Source organism: Strix aluco, chromosome W, assembly GCF_031877795.1.
Source record: "Strix aluco isolate bStrAlu1 chromosome W, bStrAlu1.hap1, whole genome shotgun sequence".
Lineage (NCBI taxonomy): Eukaryota > Metazoa > Chordata > Aves > Strigiformes > Strigidae > Strix > Strix aluco.
In genome coordinates this window covers 15,866,680-15,890,898 of record NC_133970.1, presented here as the reverse complement: position 1 = coordinate 15,890,898, position 24,219 = coordinate 15,866,680, and the positions used below count along the sequence as shown (strand labels likewise).

General features: G+C 38.9%; 1 protein-coding gene across 8 annotated transcripts in view; it reads left to right on the top strand.

Moving 5' to 3' along the window:
- LOC141917649 (ubiquilin-1-like) overlaps positions 1 to 20,972 on the top strand; it is a 29,112-nt gene extending 8,140 nt beyond the window's left edge. Inside the window, exons 2-12 of one of the 8 annotated variants that reach the window (XM_074811012.1) lie at positions 3,225 to 3,376; positions 7,412 to 7,527; positions 8,655 to 8,917; positions 9,328 to 9,384; positions 9,735 to 9,893; positions 10,569 to 10,809; positions 11,366 to 11,508; positions 12,551 to 12,634; positions 17,374 to 17,489; positions 17,836 to 18,004; positions 19,792 to 20,972. In XM_074811012.1, coding sequence (XP_074667113.1) covers positions 3,225 to 3,376; positions 7,412 to 7,527; positions 8,655 to 8,917; positions 9,328 to 9,384; positions 9,735 to 9,893; positions 10,569 to 10,809; positions 11,366 to 11,508; positions 12,551 to 12,634; positions 17,374 to 17,489; positions 17,836 to 18,004; positions 19,792 to 19,947 — 1,656 coding nt within the window. In that variant the 3' untranslated portion in view covers positions 19,948 to 20,972. The other 7 variants (XM_074811004.1, XM_074811007.1, XM_074811006.1 and 4 more) reach the window with 7 other exon arrangements.
- The last annotated feature ends 3,247 nt before the right edge of the window (positions 20,973 to 24,219 follow it).

Here is a 24,219-nt window from a genome sequence, read left to right as displayed (position 1 = left end):
AAACGATGTTGATCATACTACTACATCAGCATTCTGAAGACAACTAAGTTGTGGAATTCACTGTAACAACCTATTGTGGAAAATACAATAGTAAATGAGTTTGGATAAACATCGTTACTCTCTGGTCTGGCACAGTATGGTAGTTCTTTATTCTTATGCATTTACTTTGTACCAAATTATGAGGATTTCTGCTGTTTTTATGTTGCAACGGAATATGTATTTGTCCTGGTTTTGGCCAGGATAGAGTTAAATTTCTTCATAGTAGCTTGTATGTCACTATGTTTTGGATTTGTGCTGAAAACAGTGTTGATAACACAGGGATGTTTTAGCTATTGCTGAGCAGTGCTTACACAGTGCCAAGGCCTTTTCTGGCTGTGGAGAGGATGGGGGAATATTTGGAGTGATGGTGTTTGTGCTGGGTTTGTGTGGCAGGTTTTTTGGTAGTGGGGGATGAGGTCCCCTGTGAGAAGCTTCTCGAAGCACCCCCGTCTCCAAGTCGGACCTGCCTCTGGCCAAGGCCGAGCCAATTAGCGATGGTGGCTGCACCTCTGCGATAACATATTTATAGAAGGGGAACCTGAGAGGGGGTTGGGACTTGTGTGAAGGAGTTACGAGAAGGACACCTATGTGAACACCGAGGTCAGTGGAAGTGTTCTCTGAAAAGCAGATTCGTGCCTGGCATGCAATAACCCAATCTTAACACCCTCAGGAGAGATACTGTATTTATTCAGGCCTGGGTGCTCAGTGGACTTGTCCACAAATCAAGCACACCAACAGCAGGTTTTCATGCTCCTTTTATACATAAAAATCGGAGATTAGTACTCTTCCATAACACACCTATTAGAGACTGATTGGTTAGTGATTAACATACAATTATAATACAGTTTACATAATGCTTCTACCACTACGCATGCTCAGGGGAAGGGTCTTAACCTGGGCAGGGGTCTCTTTGACCTGTGGGTGTGTTTTTTGGTATTATAATGAAGGTAGTTCACTTTAAGGACACCCAAAAGTTGGTTTCATTGCCAAGTTAAGTAAGCGAATAGTCACTTTGCCAGGTTGTCAAATAACTCATCCTTAACACAATCCCAGACACTGTCTTCATGGTTCAGGACATTCTACCTATTTCTAAGGTTTGGAAATCAAAGCCTATTCTTTATGAATTTCTTATTATTCTCCATATGTGTGGTAACTATAGCTACTAGCATAATCATTAACCATGGCTACTAGCAGGTGTGAAGTATACTAGATCAGAAGGAAGGAGGAGGAAAGGGGGGAGGTGTGCCGGAGCAGAGAGCCCCCCTGTATCCCATGGTGAGATGGCAGGGCTGCCCCCTGCCACCCGTGGAGGTCAATGGTGGAGCAGAGATTCACCTGCAGCCTGTGGAGGACCCCACACCGGAGCGGGCACTTGTGCCCAAAGAAGGCTGGGATTCTGAGGGAAGGAGAAGCCCCTGCTGTTGTAGTTCTGCGCTGGGAGAACTGCAACATGCGGGGGTGACCCATGCCAGAGCAGCTTGGGGAGAATGCATCCTGTGGGAAGGACTTACGCCAGAGAAAGTTTGTGGAGGACTGTCTCCCCTGAGAGGGGAGCTATGTGGAGCAGGGGGAAAAATGTAGAGGAGTGTAGTGAAGCTGAGCCTGGGAAGAAGGGAGAGTTGAGGGGAAGATGTTTTAAGATTTGTTTTTATTTCTCATTATCCTACTCTGATTTGATTGGCAATAAATTAAATTAATTAGCTGAAGTCAAGTCTGTTTTGTCTGTGATGGTAATTGCTGAGTGATCCCCCTGTCCTTATCTTGACCCATGAGCCTTTTGTCATATTTTATCTCTTCCCCTTCCAGCTAAAGAGGGAGTGATAGAGCGATTTGGTGGGTACCTGGTGGTTAGCCAAGGTCAACCCACCACAAAGTCTGAATAATTTAGGTAAGTAATCCACTTCAGGCAGGAACAGATTAAATGGCTTCCTAGAATGCTTGCAAGTCTAAATATTACCGGTATAAAGGTTGACTTAAAAGGTATTTCTCTAAGAACTGCAACCACGTCTGTGTGAGCAGACTTGTAACTGACCAAATGCTACCTGCTACCCAGGTACAGAGATTTCTTATCTCTGTTCTCTGTTCTCAGGCTCATTTTTTGGGGATCTATTTTATCTCTTCATATACTATAAACCTTTTCAATTAAGGACTCGCCTTCAGAGTATAATACAATGGGGTTTTCCTTTTTTTAGTCCTGCCTCTTATATAGTTATTCAATAATAAATCATTGCAAGATTAATACTTGGGGGTCCTGTATGAGAGTTCACTAAGATGTTTTGAATAGGATTCTTTTAAAAATCAAGTTGACCATACTACTTGAAAAATGTTAAATATTGTGAACTTCTGGAGGGTTTCCTAACTGTCTAAGATCCTTTCAGAAACATTTAGTCTACTGACTAGTCACATTGAATAAATTGCTTTTTTTGAGAGAGTAGTTTTCTATAGAATAATGAATCTCAGTCAGAAGTCAGTCAAAGCATAACATGGTTGTTATTGGTTAAGAAGGCAGGAAGAAATACAATTGCTTTTCCAGGTTCAGTTTTAATTAAGGTTTGATTTCATGGTCAGCTGAAATATGGCTAATCACCATTCCCTGGGCTGGAAGCACATTTCATGTAGCTGTCATGAGTTGGATGAGAGAGCAGAGCTGCTTAAGAAATAGTTTTTGACTGTATGGAAAGAATTGCTAGTTTTGACACATGAAAGGTAGCAGCAGTAATATGTCCAAGAAGAAAGGATACTACTTCTTTCAGTGCCTGCACAAATGTGGACTGAATTAACATAATGTGTTGTTGCATCCTCAGCATGTCAGCAACAGATGGTTTCGATGGCATGTGTACTACTATATATTTATTGCATCATGGGTACATGCCTGACTGAAATGACAATATAGTCTTTAAGTGGAAGACAATTTTTGTTATTACCAGCTATATACTTAGTGATCTAGATATGAAACATGTGACTTTAATTGTATGGAAAAAGAATGACTTAATTTCCCATCTTCCTTTGGATAAAAAGAAAGTTGAGATAACTTAGTGAAGTGTTTTTAGGCTGTATAAAGTGAAACATATTGTGCAAGTGGATTAATATAATAAATGTGAGCAAAATAATTCTTCCTTAAATTATTAAAAAATTAATAGTTCAGTATTCAGTTATATAACTATATAATATTAACTTCTGTTTAGTTCAAGGAAGAAATCTCTAAGCATTTCAAGTCCCACACTGATCAGCTTGTTTTGATATTTGCTGGAAAAATTTTAAAAGATCAAGATACTTTGATTCAGCATGGGATTCACGATGGACTCACTGTTCACCTGGTCATTAAAACACAAAACAGGTAACCTGACTGATGAGCAATCTTCTTTTTACCTCTAAGTAGTAAAAATATTCTTAATTCCTAATGTGATAGCTTTCTGTTGGGCAAACCTAGGTTTGACTAAAATGCATTCAAAAGCAGTACAAATACTCCTGCTATTGAACAAGAGAAGCAACCCAAATTCTATAAGGTGCTGTCACTAGATATTGTACATACACCTTTTAAAAATTAATGTTATCTTCTAAACTGAGCCATTACTATTAAATCACTTGAGTCAGCTCCTTAGTTACAGTTGGTGCAGAATAACAGTCTGAAGACAATCTGAGCAGTCCTTGATCTGTTTCACTGCGTGGTAGCACCTATGCTTATGCCCCTGCAGTAGACAGGTGTGGTAAGCACATGAATTGGGCAAGAATCCTTTAGTGCTTGTGCTAGTTTATGATGGCATTAATTTTGTGTAACTACATTGTTACCATGCTCTTACAGTCTTAAAGAATATTGAAATTCTGATATTAGTCTTGTGATGAAATAGGACTTTAACTTAATTTGACATTCAGTCGGGTGTCCTATAAAGGTGTGGTATGGAATAAATCCTATATTCTAGATCTTGCTAGCCTTTTCTTCTTTAAGCCTCGGATCTGGAATTAGTACTATGTGAGGGGATAGGAGTACATCAGGATCCCTAAAGCAAGGTAAGGACTTAGGAAACAATTCATTGACAGGCATCTCAGGTGTCACGTCCCAATTTCTCAGGATGATGATTCAGATTCGTCGATTCCCAGATCAGGATTAAGGTGAAATGACACCAAGGATCCTTCAATTCACACAACTCAATTTTTATTTGCTCACAACAGATAATTGGCATGAAACTTCGTCAGTAATCTTTGCATCCTCTGCAACAGGCATTAAACTTACACCAACTAGTGGCAGATCTTATAACATACCCCGCTAAGCCTTAAACATGCCCAAACAAGCCTTGCCTTATATGCGGGCATACAGAATAAGAATGGGAGAGAAAAGGGGAAAGACTTCACCAGTCCTGGTTCCATCGTTGGTCCAGTTCCAGTGGGGCGCAGCCCCCTGGGGCTTTGACTTGTGTCCTTTTATAATTCCTTGCCCCTCCTCCAGGTGGGCACTTGGATTCGTTAGGCTAATTAGGCATCATGTGCAGTTTATGCTTCTAGAATTCTCCTTGCTTTTGGTACATGCTCAGTTTGTACCTTCAGATTCTTCTGGAAATGAGTCGGTGGGCTCGGGGGTTGTTGGGGAGTTACTCCCCCCTTCCTGCAGGTGTGTCCATTGTTTGACCTTTCGTGAAAATGGCTTCTCTATTGGCTCTTCACAGAGTCACTCGAGATAGGGAGGTTCAGCCTCTGAAAAGTGTGGTCCCACCTCTGCAGGACCCCCTCCTCTTGCTACACCTCTCTGCCATTACCTGCACAGCCCCAGCATTTCCATAGGAACCATTTCCTTTGCCAAAGTTCTTTATCGGATGGTTGAGACATTAACTGTGGTTTCATCAGACCATCACACCAGGGATAGGATGAAAAAGTGGTAATGGTTGCAGTGATGCCTATCCTTTTTCTTAATGTTAGAAACTACTGTTCTGAAGAAGTGATGAGATTATAGATGTCTGAGAATCACAGTATGGTTGAGGTTGGAAGGAGCCTCTGGAGGTCATCTGGTCCAACACCCCTGCTCAAGCAGGGCCACCTAGAGCCAGTTGCCCGGGACTGTGTCCAGACAGCTCTTAAAAATCTCGAAGGAGGGAGACTCCACAACCTCCCTGGGCAACCTGTTCCAGCGCTCAGTCACCCACACAGTAAAAAAGTCTCCTTGCGATCAGACAAGAACCTCCTGTGTTTCAATTTGTGCCCATTGCCTCTGGTCCTGTCACTGGGCACCACTGAAAAGAGCCTGGCTCCATCTTCACCTCTGCACCCTCCCTTCAGGTATTTATATACATTGATGACATCTCCCCTGAGCCTTCTCTTCTCCAGGCTAAACAGTCCCAGCTCTCTCAGCCTTTCCTCATAGGAGTGATGCTCCAGTCCCTTCATCATCTTTATGGCCCTTTGTTGGACTCCCTCCAGTATGTCCATGTCTTTCTTGTACTGGGGAGCCCAGAACTGGACACAGGACTCCAGGTGTGGCCTCACCAGTGCTGAGTAGAGGGGAAGGATCACTTCCCCCAACCTGCTGGCAACACTCCTCTTAACGCAGCCCAGGATACCATTAGCCTTCTTTGCTGCAAGGGCACATTGCTGGCTCATGGTCAACCTGGTGTCCACCAGGACGCCCAGGTCCTTTTCTGCCAAGCTGCTTTCCAGCTGGGTGGCTCCCAGCATGTGTACTGGTGCATGGGGTAATGTTCCTCCCCAGGTGCAGGACTTTGTACCACTTCCCCTTGTTGAACTTCATGAGATTCCTGTCAGCCCATTTCTGCAGCCTGTCATGTTCCCTCTGGATCGCATATCGGCTACTCCTCCCAGTTCTTTGTCACTAGCAAGCTTGCTAAGGGTACACTCTGCCCCAGCTTCCAGATAATTAATGAAGATGTTAAACAGGATTGGACCCAGTATTGACCCCTGGGGTACACTGCTAGCTCCTGGCCTCCAACTAGACTTTGTTCCGCTGATCACCACCCTCTGGATCTGGCCACTTAGCCAGCTTTCCATTCTCATCCAGCCCCTACTTCATGAGCTCTTCTATGAGGATGCTATGGGAGACACTGTCAAAAGCCTTCCTGAAGTCCAGATAGATAATATCCACTGCTCTCCCCTCATCTACAGGGCCATTTGTTTCATCACATAAGGTTATCAAGTTGATCAAGCATGACTTCCCCTTGGTGAGTCCATGCTGAATATTCCTGATGGCTTTCTTGTCCTTCATGTGCCTGGAAATGGTTTCCAGGATTAGCTGCTTCATCACCTTCCTAGGGATTGAGGTTAGCCTGACTGGCCTGTAGTTTCTTGGGTCCTCTTCCTTGCCCTTCTTAAAGACAGGAGTGACGTTTGCTTTCCTCCAGTCCTTGGGCACTTCTCCCAGTCGCCACGATCAACAAGATTATTGAGAGTGGCCTGACAATGACATCTGCTGGCTCCCTCAACCCTCATGGGTGTATCCCACATTTTCCCTAGTCTTCTTTTTGTCACCTATGTACTTATAGAAGCCCTTCTTGTTGTCTTTGACATCTCTTGCTAAATTCAATTCCATTTGAGCTTTGTCTATCCTAACTGTATAAGAAAGACAGACTCAGACAATGTCTTTGTATTCCTCTCAGGTTACCTGTCCTTGCTTCCACCTTCTGTATACTTCCTGTTTGGGTTTGGTCAGAAAGTCATCTCAAGAGAGTAGTTTATTTTTTATTTTTTTTTTTTTAGAAATAATAAAAATGTAAGTTAAGATTCTCAAGTATGATACTGTTCCTGTATTAAATGTCATTATTACATTATATTAAATGCCAGACCTTGTGTACTAGGTCTGTCTCGGATGGAGTTTTACTTTCTTCATAGAAGTCTGTATGGTGCGGTGTTTTGGATTTTTTGACCTAACAGTGTTGATAGCACACTGATGTTTTAACTGTTGCTGAACAGTGCTTACACAGCATTAAGGCCTTCCTTCTCTCTTGCTCTGTGCATGCTCCCTCCCCCTCCTGTGAGTAGGCTAGGGTTGGGAAGGGGGCACAGCCAGGACAGTTGAACCAAGCTGACCAAAGATATTGCATACCATATAATGTCATGCGAAGTAATAAAACTGGGGGGGAAACTTCCAAAGTAGCTTTTGCTTGGGGACTGCCTGGACATTGGTCTGCTGGTAGGAGGTGGTGAGCAATTGCCTTTGCATCACTTTTCTGGTTTTGGGTTTTTTTTTCTTCACTTATTAAACTGTCTTTATCTCAACCCCTGAGTTTTTCTTACTTTTGCCCTTCCGATTCTCTTCCCCATCCTGCCTGGGGTGGGGGGAAAGTGATGTAACTGGGTGGGGATTTAACTGGCTGGGGTCAACTTACCACACCTTGTTCAACTTGTAATTTTTTAAACTTGCTCTTTATAGATCACAAGACCATCCAGGTCAACAAATACATGCCACTGGCAGTATTGCTACCACATCAATATCAGGCAGTAATACCTCAACACCAACTTCAACAAATAGCAACTCTTTTGGCTTGGGTAAGACTATCCGTTAGGTAACATGGTGGGTATCTTGGGTATCTTGGTTTCAGGTAAGTATCCCTGGAACTTTATTCCAATGTAAATGGGACTTAAAAAAAAATTATGAAATTATTGATTACAAAAATCTGTGATATTGATCATAGAAAGTTTCTGATCAGTAAGTTATTTCCTTAATTTTTATGTACAGAACTTCAGGCTTGTGCTGTTTCATCTTCCGTAGTAAGGTGCCACTGATCTCTTATTCTGGAACTATAGGTAATTAAACTCCTTCCAGTCTCTTCCTCCTCCTTAACAGTGCATTTGAATTGGCCTGATGAGAGTACTGAAGTTGGACCCATAACATCATGACTTGGAACAGAAGTAACAAAGTTACTCCTATCCTACAAACCAGTATTTCTCAGGTTCTGAGTCTGATTGCATTATCGGTCTTCTCTTTCAGGAATAGAGACAGAAGTCTATTGATTTAAAAATATTCTTTCCATAGTTACTGGGTTTTGTTATTCATGCTCTTTCATTATTTGCTTTCTTTTTAAAAAGCAAAACAAAAAAACCAGAAAAACTATGTTAAGCAATTGCTTTTTTCAGTTGTAAACAGTTTTCCAGACTGACTAGTACCTTCTAAAAATGTGAAACTTTTGTGTTTGCTGAACTCTGCAAAGGAGGAGAATTTAAAGCATTATTAGTTCTTGTTGCATCAGCAAAAAGAAGAGCTTTACTTTTTGTTTAGAATAGAAAGTATGCATCGTATTAAAAGATTCCTTGTGGCGGTGGTCTGTCTATAAATGATTATTACAAATGTATTGGAAAGTGTTGGGAATTAACCTGAGGCCCCAAACCTCAAACATCCATTGTACCTCAGCTATAGTATAGTAGATGAAAAGCTGTTAGAATTGTAACAAGTTATATTTCAGATGCGGTTTGGATTTCTGTGTGTCTTGTTATGTAAAGAAGCAAGCTCTTAGTGGATGACTCCTTAACAGACTTGCAAAGATAGAATTTCCATTGAGTTTCATTATTTTGAAGTGTGGGTTATGTTTATGTATTCTGTACTTAAAGAACCTGGATGTGTTTAGAAATATACTAGAAGCTGAAAGCTTAATTATTTTTTTTCTTTCCTCTTAAAGGTGGCCTTGGAGGTTTGGCAGGCCTGAGTAGCCTGGGCTTAAATGCATCAAACTTTTCAGAGTTACAAAGTCAGATGCAACAACAACTTCTGTCCAACCCAGAAATGATGGTTCAGATAATGGAAAATCCATTTGTTCAGAGCATGCTTTCAAGTCCTGACTTGATGAGGCAGTTAATTATGGCTAACCCTCAAATGCAGCAACTGATACAGAGAAATCCAGAAATCAGTCACATGCTGAATAATCCAGATATAATGAGACAGGTATGTAGAAAGAACTCTAAGTTCATGACCTTTGATTATATTGTAACTTTGAACAAAAGAGCAAGAATTGGACATGCTTAGATGAGTGCCGAAATATTGTTGAGGAATTTAGGCTTGTTAGACAATCTATAAAAGGTCATTATAGGAAACCAATGTTTTTATTTCTAGCTGCTGGTGTCTGAAATAAGCTGATAATTTAAAAAAAAAAAAAAAGCAGCATAGTTTTGAAAGATGCTGAGGACTGTATAATCATATCTTCCAAGTTTGGAGTTGGATGCTGCTTGAAATCTTCTGTTGTCTAGTCAACAGTGAGTTTACTATAAAGTAATAATTCTCCAAAATACTGCTTATTTCCAGTTTATGTAACTGTAGGTACTCCTGATTGCTTCTAAAGTTATGTGTTATGTAAGGTATGCCTTATGTGGCAGAAGGCATCAAGAAACAAATGGAGGCTTTGGAAAATTAAGGTATTTATTTTTCAAGTTCATGTTATAAACTGCATGCTGTACTGATGTTAGAAATGGTAGAAATATATTGTGCTGAGAAGAGACAAGAAATAACAGGATGGTATATTCAAGGGTTTTTTCTTCTGTTTAGTCAATGCTTTTTGACTCAGTATACTGACAGTTGTGGCAGAATGTTAGCTAAATATCAAATTCTATTGACTCCCCTCCTACTAAACTGACATCTCGATTTGTCTTTAATCCTAATTTCAAATGGAGTTAGATATTAGTAACTGAGATACTGTCAAATCCTGATGTTTTCACTTCAGAATGGATTTTTTTATTAATGCAAATTAAATGTTCTACTTCATTAGACACTAGAACTTGCTAGAAACCCTGCAATGATGCAGGAAATGATGCGAAACCAGGACCGAGCCTTGAGCAACCTTGAAAGTATACCAGGTGGCTATAATGCCTTGCGACGTATGTACACAGATATTCAGGAGCCAATGTTGAATGCAGCACAGGAACAGGTGAAAATGATTGTAGGGGACACTGAAAGTAAATGGGTTTTGTGTTTGGTTTGGTTTGGTTTTGGTTTTGTTTCCAAAAATGAAAGATAAATAATGTAACTTTTCAAATGTGTACTTGACAAAACTTAATTTCTTGAAGCTTGAAGTCAATGTGTGGCTTATTCCTATGCTATTTTAAACCTGAAGGAATAAAGATTGTTTTGCGAGTTTGATAAGCTGTTTTACTGTTGATAAATTTTTGTTATATATATTCTAAATTTATTTATTTTTAATTCTTGGACTTATAAAATTCCTGAGGTCCAGGAAAAATTAAGAGTGTGTTTAGTAACTTGGAACCTAAGGTGGGAAGAAAAAAGGCTTTGAAATTTTTCTAAATTGGAAACCACTATGCAAGATATAATCTTACTGTGATCAAAGTACTAGTGTAGTAGCAAACACTGCATTTAAAATGAGGTGCAATTAACTTATATTTTTGTTGTTGTTGTAGATATCTCTTTCAATGTTGGTATCTTTTCAGAATATTTACAATGGCTTATTTTAGGATGGTGATTATAATTAATTAAGAGCCATCAATATTTATTTTTATGTGTAATTTTGGAAAGGTAACTTGCCATTTCTAGCAGACTTAAAAATAGTTGACTAATAGGTTGTATGTGTTTGTTTCTCCTTCTGTAGTTTGGAGGTAACCCATTTGCTTCCTTAGTAAGCAATGCATCATCAGGAGGGGACAGTCAGCCATCTCGTACAGAAAATAGAGATCCTTTACCAAATCCCTGGGCTCCTCAGTCCAGCTCTCAGAGTTCCACAAGTACCAGCACCAGTGGTGAGAGCAGTGGCAGTAATAATGTCGGAAATAGCACCTCTGCTAGTATGGGACAGAGCTCAGCTATACCAAATTTGGGACCTGGACTAGGAGGTGTGTCTGTTATTGCAATTGTATGTATTTGCAAATATTCAGGAGCTTGCTGAAATGATTCTGTTATTAGAAAGAGATGTTTTGATTCAAAGTTTGTATTGCTGTTTATTTCCATAGAACATTTGACTAGTATCAAAGTCCTCTGTAGAAAAACAAACATGAAAAGTAAACCAAGAGTACTAACAATACTTGTGTACTGCCTTAAAATAACAAAAGTAGGGAATCTGTAGATGAATTATAATATTTTTTGCTGTTTGGAGACAAACAGGAAAACAGCTAATAATGTAGATGCTTAGCGGGACTGCCTGTTGGATACGACCTCTGGCTTAACTTGTTTCTAGGGCAGATGCATCTGTGTAAGCAGAACCATGTTGAGATGTATTTAAGGGGCTAAAAGCTCATTTAAAAAAAAACAACCCAAAACACACAGTTGTATCCCAGTTCTAGGCAGTCTAATTAATTTGATTATAGTCAAGATTTTTACTAAAGTGACTATAGTCTTTACTATACTTTTACTAAAGTTTACTATAGTCAAGATTTTTACTTTTTTTTAAAGTTGCTATGTTCAACACGCCAGGAATGCAGAGCTTGTTACAGCAGATAACAGAAAATCCACAACTTATGCAAAATATGTTGTCTGCACCCTATATGAGAAGCATGATGCAGTCATTGAGCCAGAATCCTGATCTTGCAGTACAGGTAAATGCTTTTGGTGTAGCAATGTGTTGTGTGCACTGAAGTGAAAAAGAGTTGAATTTATGATACAGTTATATTTTCAATGCAGAGTAATTGTGTCAACTTCTCAACAATAACTTGTCTGTTGTGAATGGTCCAGTTTTTAAAGTATGTTAATGCCTGACATTGAAATTATTACCTAATTACCTTTAGCAATCTATTGTAGTAAGTTTCTTCAATTTGTAGTTGGACATCATGTCAGGCATCCTCTTGTAACAACTTGAAAGTTTGTGTATTTTTTTCATACAGCCCTATAATTTTGTGGCCTAGCATAAGAACCAGTTAAACAAAAGAAATGCTTTGATTATAAATTAAGGTAGTAAATAAATACCCACCCTAGCTTGGGAGGACAGAAGTGGAGGGGAAGGAATTGGTGCCATATCTAGCTGTTACTCTGACTGTCATTTCTCATCTGTGATCCTTGCTCTCAATAAAAGTGCTGATACTTACTGCTGTTTTATGAATGGTATTGTAGAAGTGCTTTCCAATTTTACTTACAGCAATAATATCCAAAGTCAAATCTTGAACTGAGATAATCATGTTATCTTTTGTATATTAAACACTGAATTGGAAAATATCCCAGGCTTTTTGCAGATGATGTTTACAGGGAAACCATCGCATCTGTAGTGGAGGCTGACCAGAAAAGGCTTTTATTGTTACATAAATTAGGTTGCTTTGGTGAGGATCTGGCAACAATTCACTTCAAAAGTTTAAAACTCCCCCCCCAACCACCACGTAACAAAAAAACACACCCAAAAATACCAAACAAACAAAAGAACCACTCCACGCCACTAATGATTTCAGTCAATTCTCAGACTGGTAGTTCATTGTTTCAGAACAAGTTTTGGCCAAAGGAGAAGAGGGAGATAATTACTTAGAGGTTATTATAGACTATTATCTTGTCATCTGATTCATATGTGGTAAATAGTTGTCTTAAAACCCACTCTAGTATTTATATTTTGATCTACTGCTTGATCTATGATGTTAAATATTTTTTTTCACATAGATGATGTTGAATAATCCTTTATTTGCTGGAAATCCTCAACTTCAGGGGCAAATGAGACAACAGCTTCCTACTTTCCTTCAGCAAGTAAGATGAGATACTAAGTGTTGTTAATAAATACCTCAAATTCAGTGAGCAATTTTTTTGCAATAAACTAGTGCCTTTCCTTGATTTCACTTAAAGCTAGATTCTATTATGTGTATTCTCATTAGCTTTAGACACTGAGCTGCATTATCCCTTGATAATTAAATGCTTGATTTATCTCTCTATCCCTTTCAGAAGTTAAATCTGGCTTTTAGTGGTTTTGTCTGTGACTAGCACAACTGCTTTGATTTGCTATTGTATCTTTGCTTAAAATAAATGACTTGTTCTTACTGTGCACCAGCCAGAGAAAACCTGTTTCCTACATGATTTGAAATTTAAAGAAAAAAGATTGTTACTTTCCCTGCTACTAAGATAAGCTTTTACGGTACTTTTCTCATACGTCCTCCACCCTGCCCTGATTATTTGGGGTAAAGAGACCTTACAGCATGCCTTGAAAGAGGCAAGTCATAAGCTACTTCAAAAGAAGTGGAGTGGGTTCTGAAGATATTTGCCTATAAAGATTGCCTTACCACCACATTTCCCTCTTACACCATTGTGGTTGCAGTCCCAGTATTTGCTTTACCTTAACTGTTACAGTGTATACTATGACTGTGTCCTTTAAATAGGACTAAGCAAAATTTTTTAGAATTAAAAATTTAATCCAGTGCATGAGTTCCATCATGAGTGTCATTGCAAATCAAAGTAAAGGTGTGTTGCCAGGATCTCATTGCATGTAGGCAGTGTTATGAGTAAAATAAATAGCCACGTGAACTTCATGCCATTAATCATTGCCCAATGCTTCAATCTATCTAGATCTCTCTACAAGGCCTCTTGTCCCTTGAGAGAGTCAACAGCACCTCCCAGTTTAGTATCATCAGAAAACTTGCTAATGGTGCATTCAACTCCTGTGTCGTGGTTTGAACTCGGCCGGCAGCCAAATACCACGCAGCCGCTTGCTTACCCTCTCCCTGCCCAGCATATAGGAGTAAATTGGAGGAGTAAAGGGAGACTTATAGGTTGCGATAAAAACAGCTTAATAATTGAAATAAAATAAAACAATAACAATAATGGAAAGTACAAATGGGTAAATGCTCACCACCTGCTGACTGATACCCAGCCCATTCCTGGCTAGCGATCCTGAAATACCAAAATCCCACAATCACAATCCTGGAAGCAAGAGAGAACCCCCTCCTTCCCCGCTGACCCTCCTTTATATACTGAGCATGACGTTACATTATATGGAATATTCCATTGGCCAATTTGGGTCTGGTGCTCTGGCCATGTTCCCTCCCAGCTTCTTGTACACCTGCTCATGGGCAGGACATGGGGAGTTGGAGAGTCCTTGATCTCTTAGCAACAACTGAAAACACCAGTGTATTATCAACATTCTTCTCATACCAAATCCCATACTGAATCCAAAACACAGCACTAGCTACTAAGAAGGAAAATTAACTCTATCCTAGCTGAAACCAGGACATCCTGCATCCAAATCATTGATAAAAATATTGAACAGAACTGGCCCTAGAATTGAGCCCTGAGGCACACTGCTAGTGACTGGCTGCCAGCCAGATGCAGCCCCATTCACTACAACCCTTTGAGCCCTGCCCTTCAGCCAGGTCTTCACCCAGCGCACCATAAACCTGCTCATCCCACAGTGGGAAAACTTGTCCAGAAGGATGCTGTGAGGGACAGTAGCAAAAGCCTTACTAAAATCCAAAAGAACTACATCCACTGCCTTCCCTTCATCCACTAGGTGGGTGACCTTATCCTAGAAGGGTACCAAATTAGTTAGACAGGAGTTTTCCTTTGTGAATCCGTGTTGAGTGTGCCTGATGATTGGATTTTTCTTTAAATGCCTTTCAATAGCACCCAGTATGATCTTCTCCATAATTTTTCCAGGTACTGAGGTTAGACTAACATGACTGTAGTTCCCTGGGTCTTCCTTCCTGCCCTTCCTGTAAATTGGAATAACACTGGCTAGCTTCCAGTCATCAGGGACCTCCCCAGACTCCCAAGACCTTTGGTAGATGATTGAGAGGGGTCCTGCCATAACATTTGCCAGTTCCTTCAGTACTCTGGGATGAATCCCATCAGGCCCTATGGACTTGTGAACATTCATCTGGTACAGCTGGTCCCTTACAATTTCAGTGTCCACAAACGGAAAGTCACTGTTCCCACACTTGTGGTCCTCTGATGCAGGGGACTGGGCAGCCCAAGGTCTATCAGTATTATTAAAGACTGAGGCAAAAACCCGCATTGACTGCCTCTGCTTTTTCTTCATTCCTGTTTGTCAGGAGTCCATTCTCAACAAATATCGGTCCAATGTTTTCCTTGGACCTTCTCTTGCTATTAAAATACTTTTAAAAAGCCCTTCTTGTTGTCTGACATCACACTGTCCAGTTTCAACTCTAGTTGAGCTCTGGCCTTTCGTGTCTTCTCCCTGTATATATGACCCACAGCTCTGTAATCTTCCTGTGAAGCCTGACCTCGCTTCCAGAGATCGTACAGTTTCTTTTTCCTCCTGAGTTCCAAGAGGAGCTCCCTCTTCAGCCAAGCTGGTCTTCTGCCCCACTTGCTTGACTTATGACACAATGTGTTTGCCTGTGCTTTTAAAAGGTGGTTCTTAAAAACTGACCAGCACTCGTGGACTCCGAAGCCCTCAAAAGCAGATTCCCAGGGGACACTGCTAAGTAGCTCCCTGAGTGGCTTTAAGTTTGCTCTTCTGAAGTCCAGGGTAGCAACTCTGCTTTCCTTTTTTTCCATTACACTAAAAATTTTAAACTCAGCCATTACACGATCACTGTGGCCAAGACAGCCACCTATTGTTGCATTTCCCAAGAGTCCTTCTCTATTCACAAACAACAAGTCTAGGAGGGCATCTTTCCTAGTTGGGTCATTGAGTACTTGTGACAAGAAATTATGTTCCACAGACTTCAGGGATTTCCTAGACCTGCTTGTCACAGCAGTATGGTATTCCCAATTGATGCCTGGGGAGTTGAAATCTCCCATAAGGACAAGGGCTACTGCTCTGGAGATTTCTCCTAATTGCCAGTAGAATAACTCATCGGTATTAACATCCCAACTGAGCAATCAGTAGTAGACACCCACTATGACATCTGCTTTCTTTTCCATCCCCCTAATCTTCACCCAGATGCTCTTAATGCTTTTGTATCTCTTTCTATCAGTATCACCTTGGGGTTTATCTGCCCAGCTAGTTCTCTGCTGTCTTCTTCATGTTAGGTCAGATGATCAACAACATTAACAGATGAAGTAAACCAGAGAAATAGGATGTTCTCAGAATGTTAACAGTATCACAGCCCATACATATTTCCTCACTCATCTGTTGCCATTATATTATGGGATTGGATGATGGAAACTATGAAATGTTCCTCTGTATAATGGAAAGCACTTGCAATAAATGGCCAGTTGCTCAGCACAACTAGGAAAACACATCTGTGAGCTACTCTTTCTACTCCTTTTGCATAAGTTTTACTCAGAATTGCTGCTACTCTACAGCTGGAATTAAATACATTAATAGAGATCCAAGTCACCTAAGTGCTCAGAGGATCATCAGGTCAGTTTTCTGTAAAAACAACTCTAAATATGAGACAGTAAGTCATGGCTTAAAGGTTATTTTCTTAAACAAAGTAGTCACAGCTGCTTACTTCAGTGAATTTAAAATGCTTTCCTTCTTTAAAGATTTGGATTAACTTCACCAGCTATACATTTAGTTATTCTCTGACTTTTAGCTATCATGAAGATACAAATCCAAGAAACAAATAAAGAGTGTTTAAAAACTTGCTGTGCTCAAGTCTCATTACACACCTGTATTTCAGGACAAAATCAACACTTGATCTTTGTGCCCTGTTCTGCTCTTCTGTTTTGCACTGGAGGAAGCTTAACCTTAATTTGTGCAGTTCTTTGAATCAAAAAATGTTTTTGCAGCAGAAGGAATTTGGTCTAGTTACCAAGTGAAGGCTGCTGAGATTAATCAGCCTGTCTGCTATTTGAAGCAGGTCTGGCTACCAAGACTTCTAACTGAAACAAATAACTTGTCACTTACATGTGGCATCTAGAATCAGAGGTGAGCATAAGCCATTAGTTTTGGTTTTGTATCTAATATAGTCCAGTTTCAGAAATCAAAAGTATGTCTTTTATCTGTGGATGCAGAAGCCAGTTTTTAGTTGAATTTGCAGTAGAATGAGGGTCCTTAAATATTATATGTTTGCTAGTATGTTTTGCAGAGTATTTGTATGTCTGTAGGTGTTGATGGCACTACAGATATGAACACATGCAGAAATTATCATGATCGAATAGCTGTAGTCTTAATTTAGCTAGAAAAAGATGTTTTATAATTTTCTGTATTAGATACCTACTAGTCAGGTTTCACTGTATTCGGCCCTGTTGCTTATCAGTAGTATGATATAGAAGACTGATTTAGAATTATGTTGAACTAATACAGTCCTATGGCTTTGGAAGATGGTGAAGTCTACTAGAAGTAATGAGAAATACTTTTCCTTATGTTCTCCTTATTTAAGAGGAGTCTAGAGAGCTCATTGATCACCTCCTGTGAAAGTTTTCTCAAAAAAAAAAATCTGAAGGATTTAATGTAAACATTCAAACATAAAGTTGAGAAACAGCAAGTTCTGAAAGGTTATCAAATTCTATAAAACATTTAGTGATAAAGATCAACTTTGAATGTCTGTTTATTATTCAATTATGAGTTTCTCTCCTGTTTTTAGATGCAGAATCCTGACACGTTATCAGCTATGTCAAACCCTAGAGCAATGCAAGCTTTGCTACAGATTCAGCAGGGCTTGCAGACGCTAGCAACGGAAGCACCGGGACTTATACCAGGGTAAGAATTGGTCATACAAATTTGTACAAGAACTTTTCTCTTGTGTTTGGGTTTTTTTCAGCTTTCTGTTTTTCTTTTTAACACCTAGAGGTTTATCTAGTTTTTACAGACTCTTCCTCTTGCAGTTTTCAGTTTCACTAAACTTGTTTTAGAACCTGTCACGCTTTTGTCTGCAACACACTTTTAAGCAATGATGGCTATGGTCTTTGTTTTGGTGCTTTACTTAAGTTGTTATCCATTTTTTATTTGACAGAATTTTTACTTAGTTAATTACATATAATGGGAAGAGACATTACAACTAAACCATTTTCTATGTTAGCGATGTATTTCTTTGTCATTTGTGCAGATTCAATCCTGGTTTAGGTGGATTGGGAAGCACTGGAGCTCCTACAGGGTCCGCTGTAGCTAGTTCTGTTCCCAGCGAAAATACAAATCCAACATCAGGGGCTGCTGAACCTGGTCACCAGCAGTTTGTCCAGCAAATGTTGCAGGCACTTGCTGGTGCAAATGCTCAGGTAAAGTAGATCACTGTATTCTAGTGCGTGTGGGGAGGTGATTGGTGGGTTTTTTGTTTGTTTTTTTAAATATCCAGCACCCCCCCCCCCAACAGAATATTTCTGATCAAAGGAGAGCAGAGGAATCTTAAAAGTGATGTTCTAGCTGTGCAAAAAAATGCTGGAAAAACATCACAGTTGAGTAAAAGTGTCCTCTGAATGGTTGATTGTTGTACCCTTGAGTTTCTGAAACGCCTGGAATGAAACAGATTAAGGTGTTAAAGGGAAGATTGGTTCCCTGGCAAGTGAAATGTGGCCTCAGACAAGAAAGGAACTTAAGGTACTGAACATCATTATCTCTGTATTTTGTGTTGCTGGTCATTACTCTGTAGCTGTGACAGCTCAGGTTATTTGGGGCCTGAATTTGTAGCATGCTTCCCTGACATCCTGCAGGTCCAGACTGCACAGTGTACATTATGTTAACATACCAAGGGGGATTCAGGCTTTCTGGAGAGCTCCAGAAGTCAAGCAAAGGTGGCATCTTTGCAGGTAAATGTAGTGTGGTGAGCAAGACTGGCTTTAAAAGGGGCGCACCCCTAACAGTGGCAAGGTACCTCAAGAGTACTGTGTGAAATAGCACCATTACACTGTGGTACATATCCAGTGTAATGGCAGACTGCTGGTAAAAGGGACAGTCCTGCTCTTACCTCCTCTGTTGCCATAGAATAAGGCAGTTCAGCTTGCTGATCTGACAGAAAAGTGTTAGTTTATGTAACCATGAGAAAGTTGTGGCAGGCGTAGCTATAGGAAACCATGTTCCCATAGATATTTTTATCCTGTCAGATCTTATGCTACCAATTCAGTATTCTGTTTGGTTTTGCTTGGGGGAAGCAGATGGGGGGGACACAATGACACAGGAATGTTTACATTTCAGCCAGTATATTTGCATTTTATTGGTTTAGAAGTATATGCAGTTTTTAAATACTGGTAGGAATTTCTTAATGGATGAAGCTAAGTAGAACAAAAGGAAAATTAGCAGTAGCTGCAAAAATCTTGTGTTGATATGTAAACTGTTTCACTCATTTCAAAAAGTGGCTTCTCAGTATTACTCTGACCCTATACACCTAAAGCATATTATTTTCATGTAATTGTTCTGTTTCAAAAATGCCTCCGAGTTGAAGATCATATTGAAATTATTGAGAATTTTGAAGTTATTGAGAATTTTGCCATTAGTTTATGAGAAATTTATTTGAGCAAGACCAACTCATAAAGCACAGCTGTCACTTTGCCTTAGGCTGAAGTTTTTCTAACTAGAATTTTGGTAAATTTAGTCAACAAATACTTGGAGCATTAAAGAGGTAACTTTTATGTCAAAGAAAAAAAAAAGCTTACCACGTTCACTGTTACCAACAGTGAAATTCTCAAAATCCTGCTGTCCCACATTACTGGATTAGACTATTTCATTAAAAAAAAAAAAAAAAAAAGTCTGCATGCACATCTTTAAGAAACTGTTCTTGGAAACATTTATCAGATTTAACTTTTCCTTTTTTTTATCAAACAAGCAGCTGCTCTTGTAGTTTAAAAATATCATATAAGTGAAGATACTCTTAAAATTTGAGGCTAATCTGACTTGTTTGATCAATAATTCATTTGTGAATGAAATTTGTCATAGTCTAGTTTGGGGAACTTGAAAAAGATGCATTCAGAAATTAGTAAAGAGAAGAAGCAGTTCAGAACCAACTATGTTTAAGTCCTGTACTTTGCCAAATGTGAATTATGCTTTTATAGCTTGAGATTTTTCTTCTTAGCAGTTGCAAAATCCAGAAGTTAGATTTCAACGACAACTGGAGCAGCTGAGTGCAATGGGCTTTTTGAACCATGAAGCAAACTTACAAGCTCTAATAGCAACAGGAGGAGATATCAGTGCAGCTATTGAAAGGCTGCTTGGCGCTCAGCCTTCGTAGCAGTGTTTCTTTAACTTTAAAAAATGTAATTTATTTTTGATAACAGTTCTTAAATCTTTAAAATAGTTGCTTTACTTCATTCTGACTCTTGGGATTGTCTTGTTATAACTAAAATCAGTCATGCATTTTAAGGTCAAGTGCAGTAGTTTTCTTCAAACGGGGAATTGATGCATTTTTCACTCAGTTGTTGCATGCATTACTTTTGTTCTTCATTATTTCTTAATTTTTTTGAAACAATATCAGCTTTCACAGTTGGTTGAGCAGGCTTTGTCTGACTTAACTGTCCAATTTATTTACTAATAAACCATTAGCCTTCAGTAGTAATTTATGTAGGATACAAATTAAAAAGGAAACAATTGAAGGCTATAATTTGTGGGTACCAGTGCTGCTTATGGTGATTTCGGCATGTATTTTTTTGCTAGCAAAATGCTGTAGGATTTATACTACTTGAGTAATCTACCATTTTTGCTTTTATTTGTATGAAGTATTAAACACAACATATACAATGGAGACAGCTCATTTCTGGAAATTTACACATTGGAATAGAATGAAGTATAAAGTAACCAAAAAGGGCCAGGGAAAAAACATAAGTAGTAAGACATGGTTTTTAGTGTAGAATCTTCCAACATCTTTGGTAAACATCTCAGAAAAAAATGCTTAGGCAAGTTCATTTAAAATATACTAGAATTGCTGTTCTAGTTATGTATTCATATCTAGCCATAAAGAAACTTGCACTGTAAAATTGTCTCATTGCAACATTGTTACAGATTAACTGTAAATTACCTTTGTGCAAATTAAAGGAGCACTGCCTCATGCTCTGAAACTGTTTCTAAGGCATTTTGGCTTGTTCCATTGAGATTCTAACATGCATTATGATTTGTAATTGGAAACATTACTTTCAGCCATTGTCATGTGATATTCTAATTACTTTTAACCACCATGTAAAAAAATACTGTATATCTCTTGAGTTTTTATTTGTAGATGCCTCTTGTGCACAGGTAATAAATAAATTAAAAAGTATTTAAGCATCTTGTTTCAGTGTGTTTGCAATTGGTGATTATCCAGCATTCAAGATGACTGCCCTTTACGTGTTAGCTCTGGGACTATTTACAGACTTTGGGCTAAGATTATCAAACAATACTTGGAGTATAAAGTGGAGAACAGAGAGGAAGGGTCATATGATACTGAAGACTATTTAGATAAAGTGAAAGTAGTGAAATAAAGCATTCCACTGTGTGTTACTGAATAGCATTTGCTTCTTATTGGTCTTCAGTGTCAGTGTAATTGTGAACATTCTGATTTAATTCCTGCATTGCATTAAACACTTTTTCTGAAGAGTCGTTCTTTTGGTACAAACATAAACCCAGTTTGCTCTAAAAACCATTGCTTGCAAATGGTTTAAACTTACCGGCCTTGACTCAAAATTGTTAATAAGTTAAATGAAACAAATTTATAATGGGATATAAATGGGTGTTGAGCACGCTTTCTTTTACATACAGTGAAATTAATAAAACTCTTGGCAAAGCCAAGCATGCAGATTTTACAGGGAGTAACTGTGTTGTATTGTCCTCTCAGAAGTTTTTGCTGTCCAGTACTCTTGTCTCTTAGTTCAGCAATAAGTAACTAGATACTGCTGATGTACAGTACTGGGTAAAGTTCAAGAAAACCTCTTGGTTGGCAGGCCTCTCTGCCTCTGGATCAAAGTCTCATAGATACAGTAACACAAATCAATTAAAATAGAATCTCCTGGTGATTTGAGTTTTATATGATCAAAGCCTTTTAAAATACTTAAAGTTAGGGTAGGAAATTATTGTTACTTTTGTTTCCTAGTCAATGGTATTAAACCTGCAAGAGACTAGACCTTCATAGTGCCTTCTGTTTCAGTAGGTAGCTTTCACTGCACTGAGTATGAGGCTGTGATGGGGAAGTGATAGCAAGTAGTTTCTGTAGAATAATCACTACTTTTTCACAATTACTCTTAGGAACTTCAAAGTAACTAATTTGTCTTGACCTTTATAGTATGTCTTATAGGAACTTTGCTTTAAAAAAGTTAGATCTCCAGTCATTCAGAAGGTATATCCTAAGAATACAATCCATAACTTGCACAAAGGCCACTGAAATGGAAAGGGCAAAGCTGAAGTAGGGAGGGGAGTGATTTTTGCCAAGCTTTACTAAGATACTAAAGCACTGAATCTGAACTCCATGAACGTTCTTTTGAGACAAGATCCAGTTCACCTATATAAGTAAACCAGAGATGTGATATTTGAAGTAAAATTCTATTAGAATTTAAGAAAAAGTAGAATTTAACCTAAACCGTGCAATGAACCATTGAGCTAAGTTTACTACTTGAGATACAATTAATAATTAATTTAACTATGTAACTACTGTCAACTAGTAATAACAATTAGTAACTGAGTAGTGGTAAAACACTGAGACATCTTTAGTGTAGGAGGAATTTTGGTTTTGTTGGAGAAGATCTTAATTGTTAAAAGTGGCAGTAGGCAGAACAAGGTTTGTAGTAGGGGTGAAAACTTACTGTCTTTAATAATAGAAGATACATCACGCTGGTTTAATGGCATAGTAGAATCTTTGTTTGCGCTCTCTTGCATGCACCACTGTCTCTCTAGCCTTTTAGGAACTCACTTTTGAAAATGTTCAATTTCTTTTTGGTTATAAGGGTTTGAAATTTAATATTACTACTTGGTAATATGTCATGCAGCTGCTTTCCTATCACTGTGCAGTTTCCTGAATTATTTATTTTTATTGTGTCTGAAAAAAAGTAAGCATAAATCTGCATTTAATAGTGGGTATATTAGAAGAGCTCTTTGCTTGTAAAATGGTATACTGGGAAAGTGTGCAGACTTCATTAAAAGCAATGGTACCACAAGAGGGTGCCATTTCTTTAATTTTCATAGTGACTAAATTGCATGGCAACGTTAAAAAGAATAATCCATGTGCAACTGTATATGGGGATGATTCTATTCAGGTCTGACTTGTAGAATCTTACAGAAACAATCTGCAGAGTTTTCATGAAGTTAAGCTAAAGAGGCATCTCTTGTATAACAAGGACTTTTAAAAAACCAAAACATTTTGTCCCACCTCTTTGTCTTTGATTTAAAACACTGAAACAGAAAATCTTTGTCCAGAGATCTGTGTAAACCTCCAGCTTTATAAGTTGGTCTGGGCATGCTACTGCTGATCTTGCTTTCCAGAAAACATCAGAAATTGTCTAAAGAAAAAGAAAGAAATTTCCCAAGAAAAGTACGAACATTCAGAGTGCTGCTCAGCAGAAATACGCTGTGCCTTCTTTCTACAGGGAAAGTAGAGGAAATTGGGATTTCACCCTTCTGACTTTTTCAGGAAAAAATGTGTCTGATCCATATAACCAAGTTTTGGTTTCAGCCTTCAACAGAGTTCAAATAAAAAAGACATGAAGGCTGTGCACTATAAGTCCCTTCCTCCTGAGCACAAGTTTGGATTCAGAACAGGCAAAAATCTCATATTACCATGTCAACATTGTATGAGAACTATTTTTAATTCTTTGACCTTCCATCTTGTAGGTATGTAAATATGACAGTCTCTTTAACAAACCCTAACTGGATCTTAAAAACTATATGCTAAGCAGATACATGTGTTCAGTCAGTCTTCTTGTCCATGCTGCTTGTTTCTTAAGATGCAAACTCTTTAGTACAAGCCTCAACCTGATGAGATACTAGTTCCAGATGAGTTACTGGGTTCTGCCAAAGTAGAAATATACTGTTATTTTTCATCTGTGACAGCACTGTCACACTGTCATCAAATATGACATCTAATCATAGCTGGGCAGACTTAGTGCTTAAAAAAGTTCTAGACATCAATGAAAACAAAGATGAGGATGGCAGTAGGGGGTGTTTGACAGTAAAATGTCAACTCTCCAGGTGTGAGGCTCTTGATGCAAGTCTCTGGGAAATAGTAAGCAGTTTTGTTAGGATAGCAGCAAGCAGAACAACCCTGAAGCATGTATTTATCCTGAGAAGGGGTGCAGGGCTGTTTAGGTCAGGAGGAGATGCTGCCCTGGTGGGACAGGAAGGTCCTGATCTCCCCAAGTCATCAAGAAGCAGGGCAACGCAGGAGCCAGTATTTGTGGGGGAAGGGACTATGATGTGAGGGCAGGGTAGAGAAAATCAGAAGTGGAGTAGGTGATGTTTAATCTGATAAAGGTGCAGCTGTGAATTGGAGTTGTCCCATGTTATAGACTATCTTGTCAAAATGATGCAAGTTAGGACAAATTAA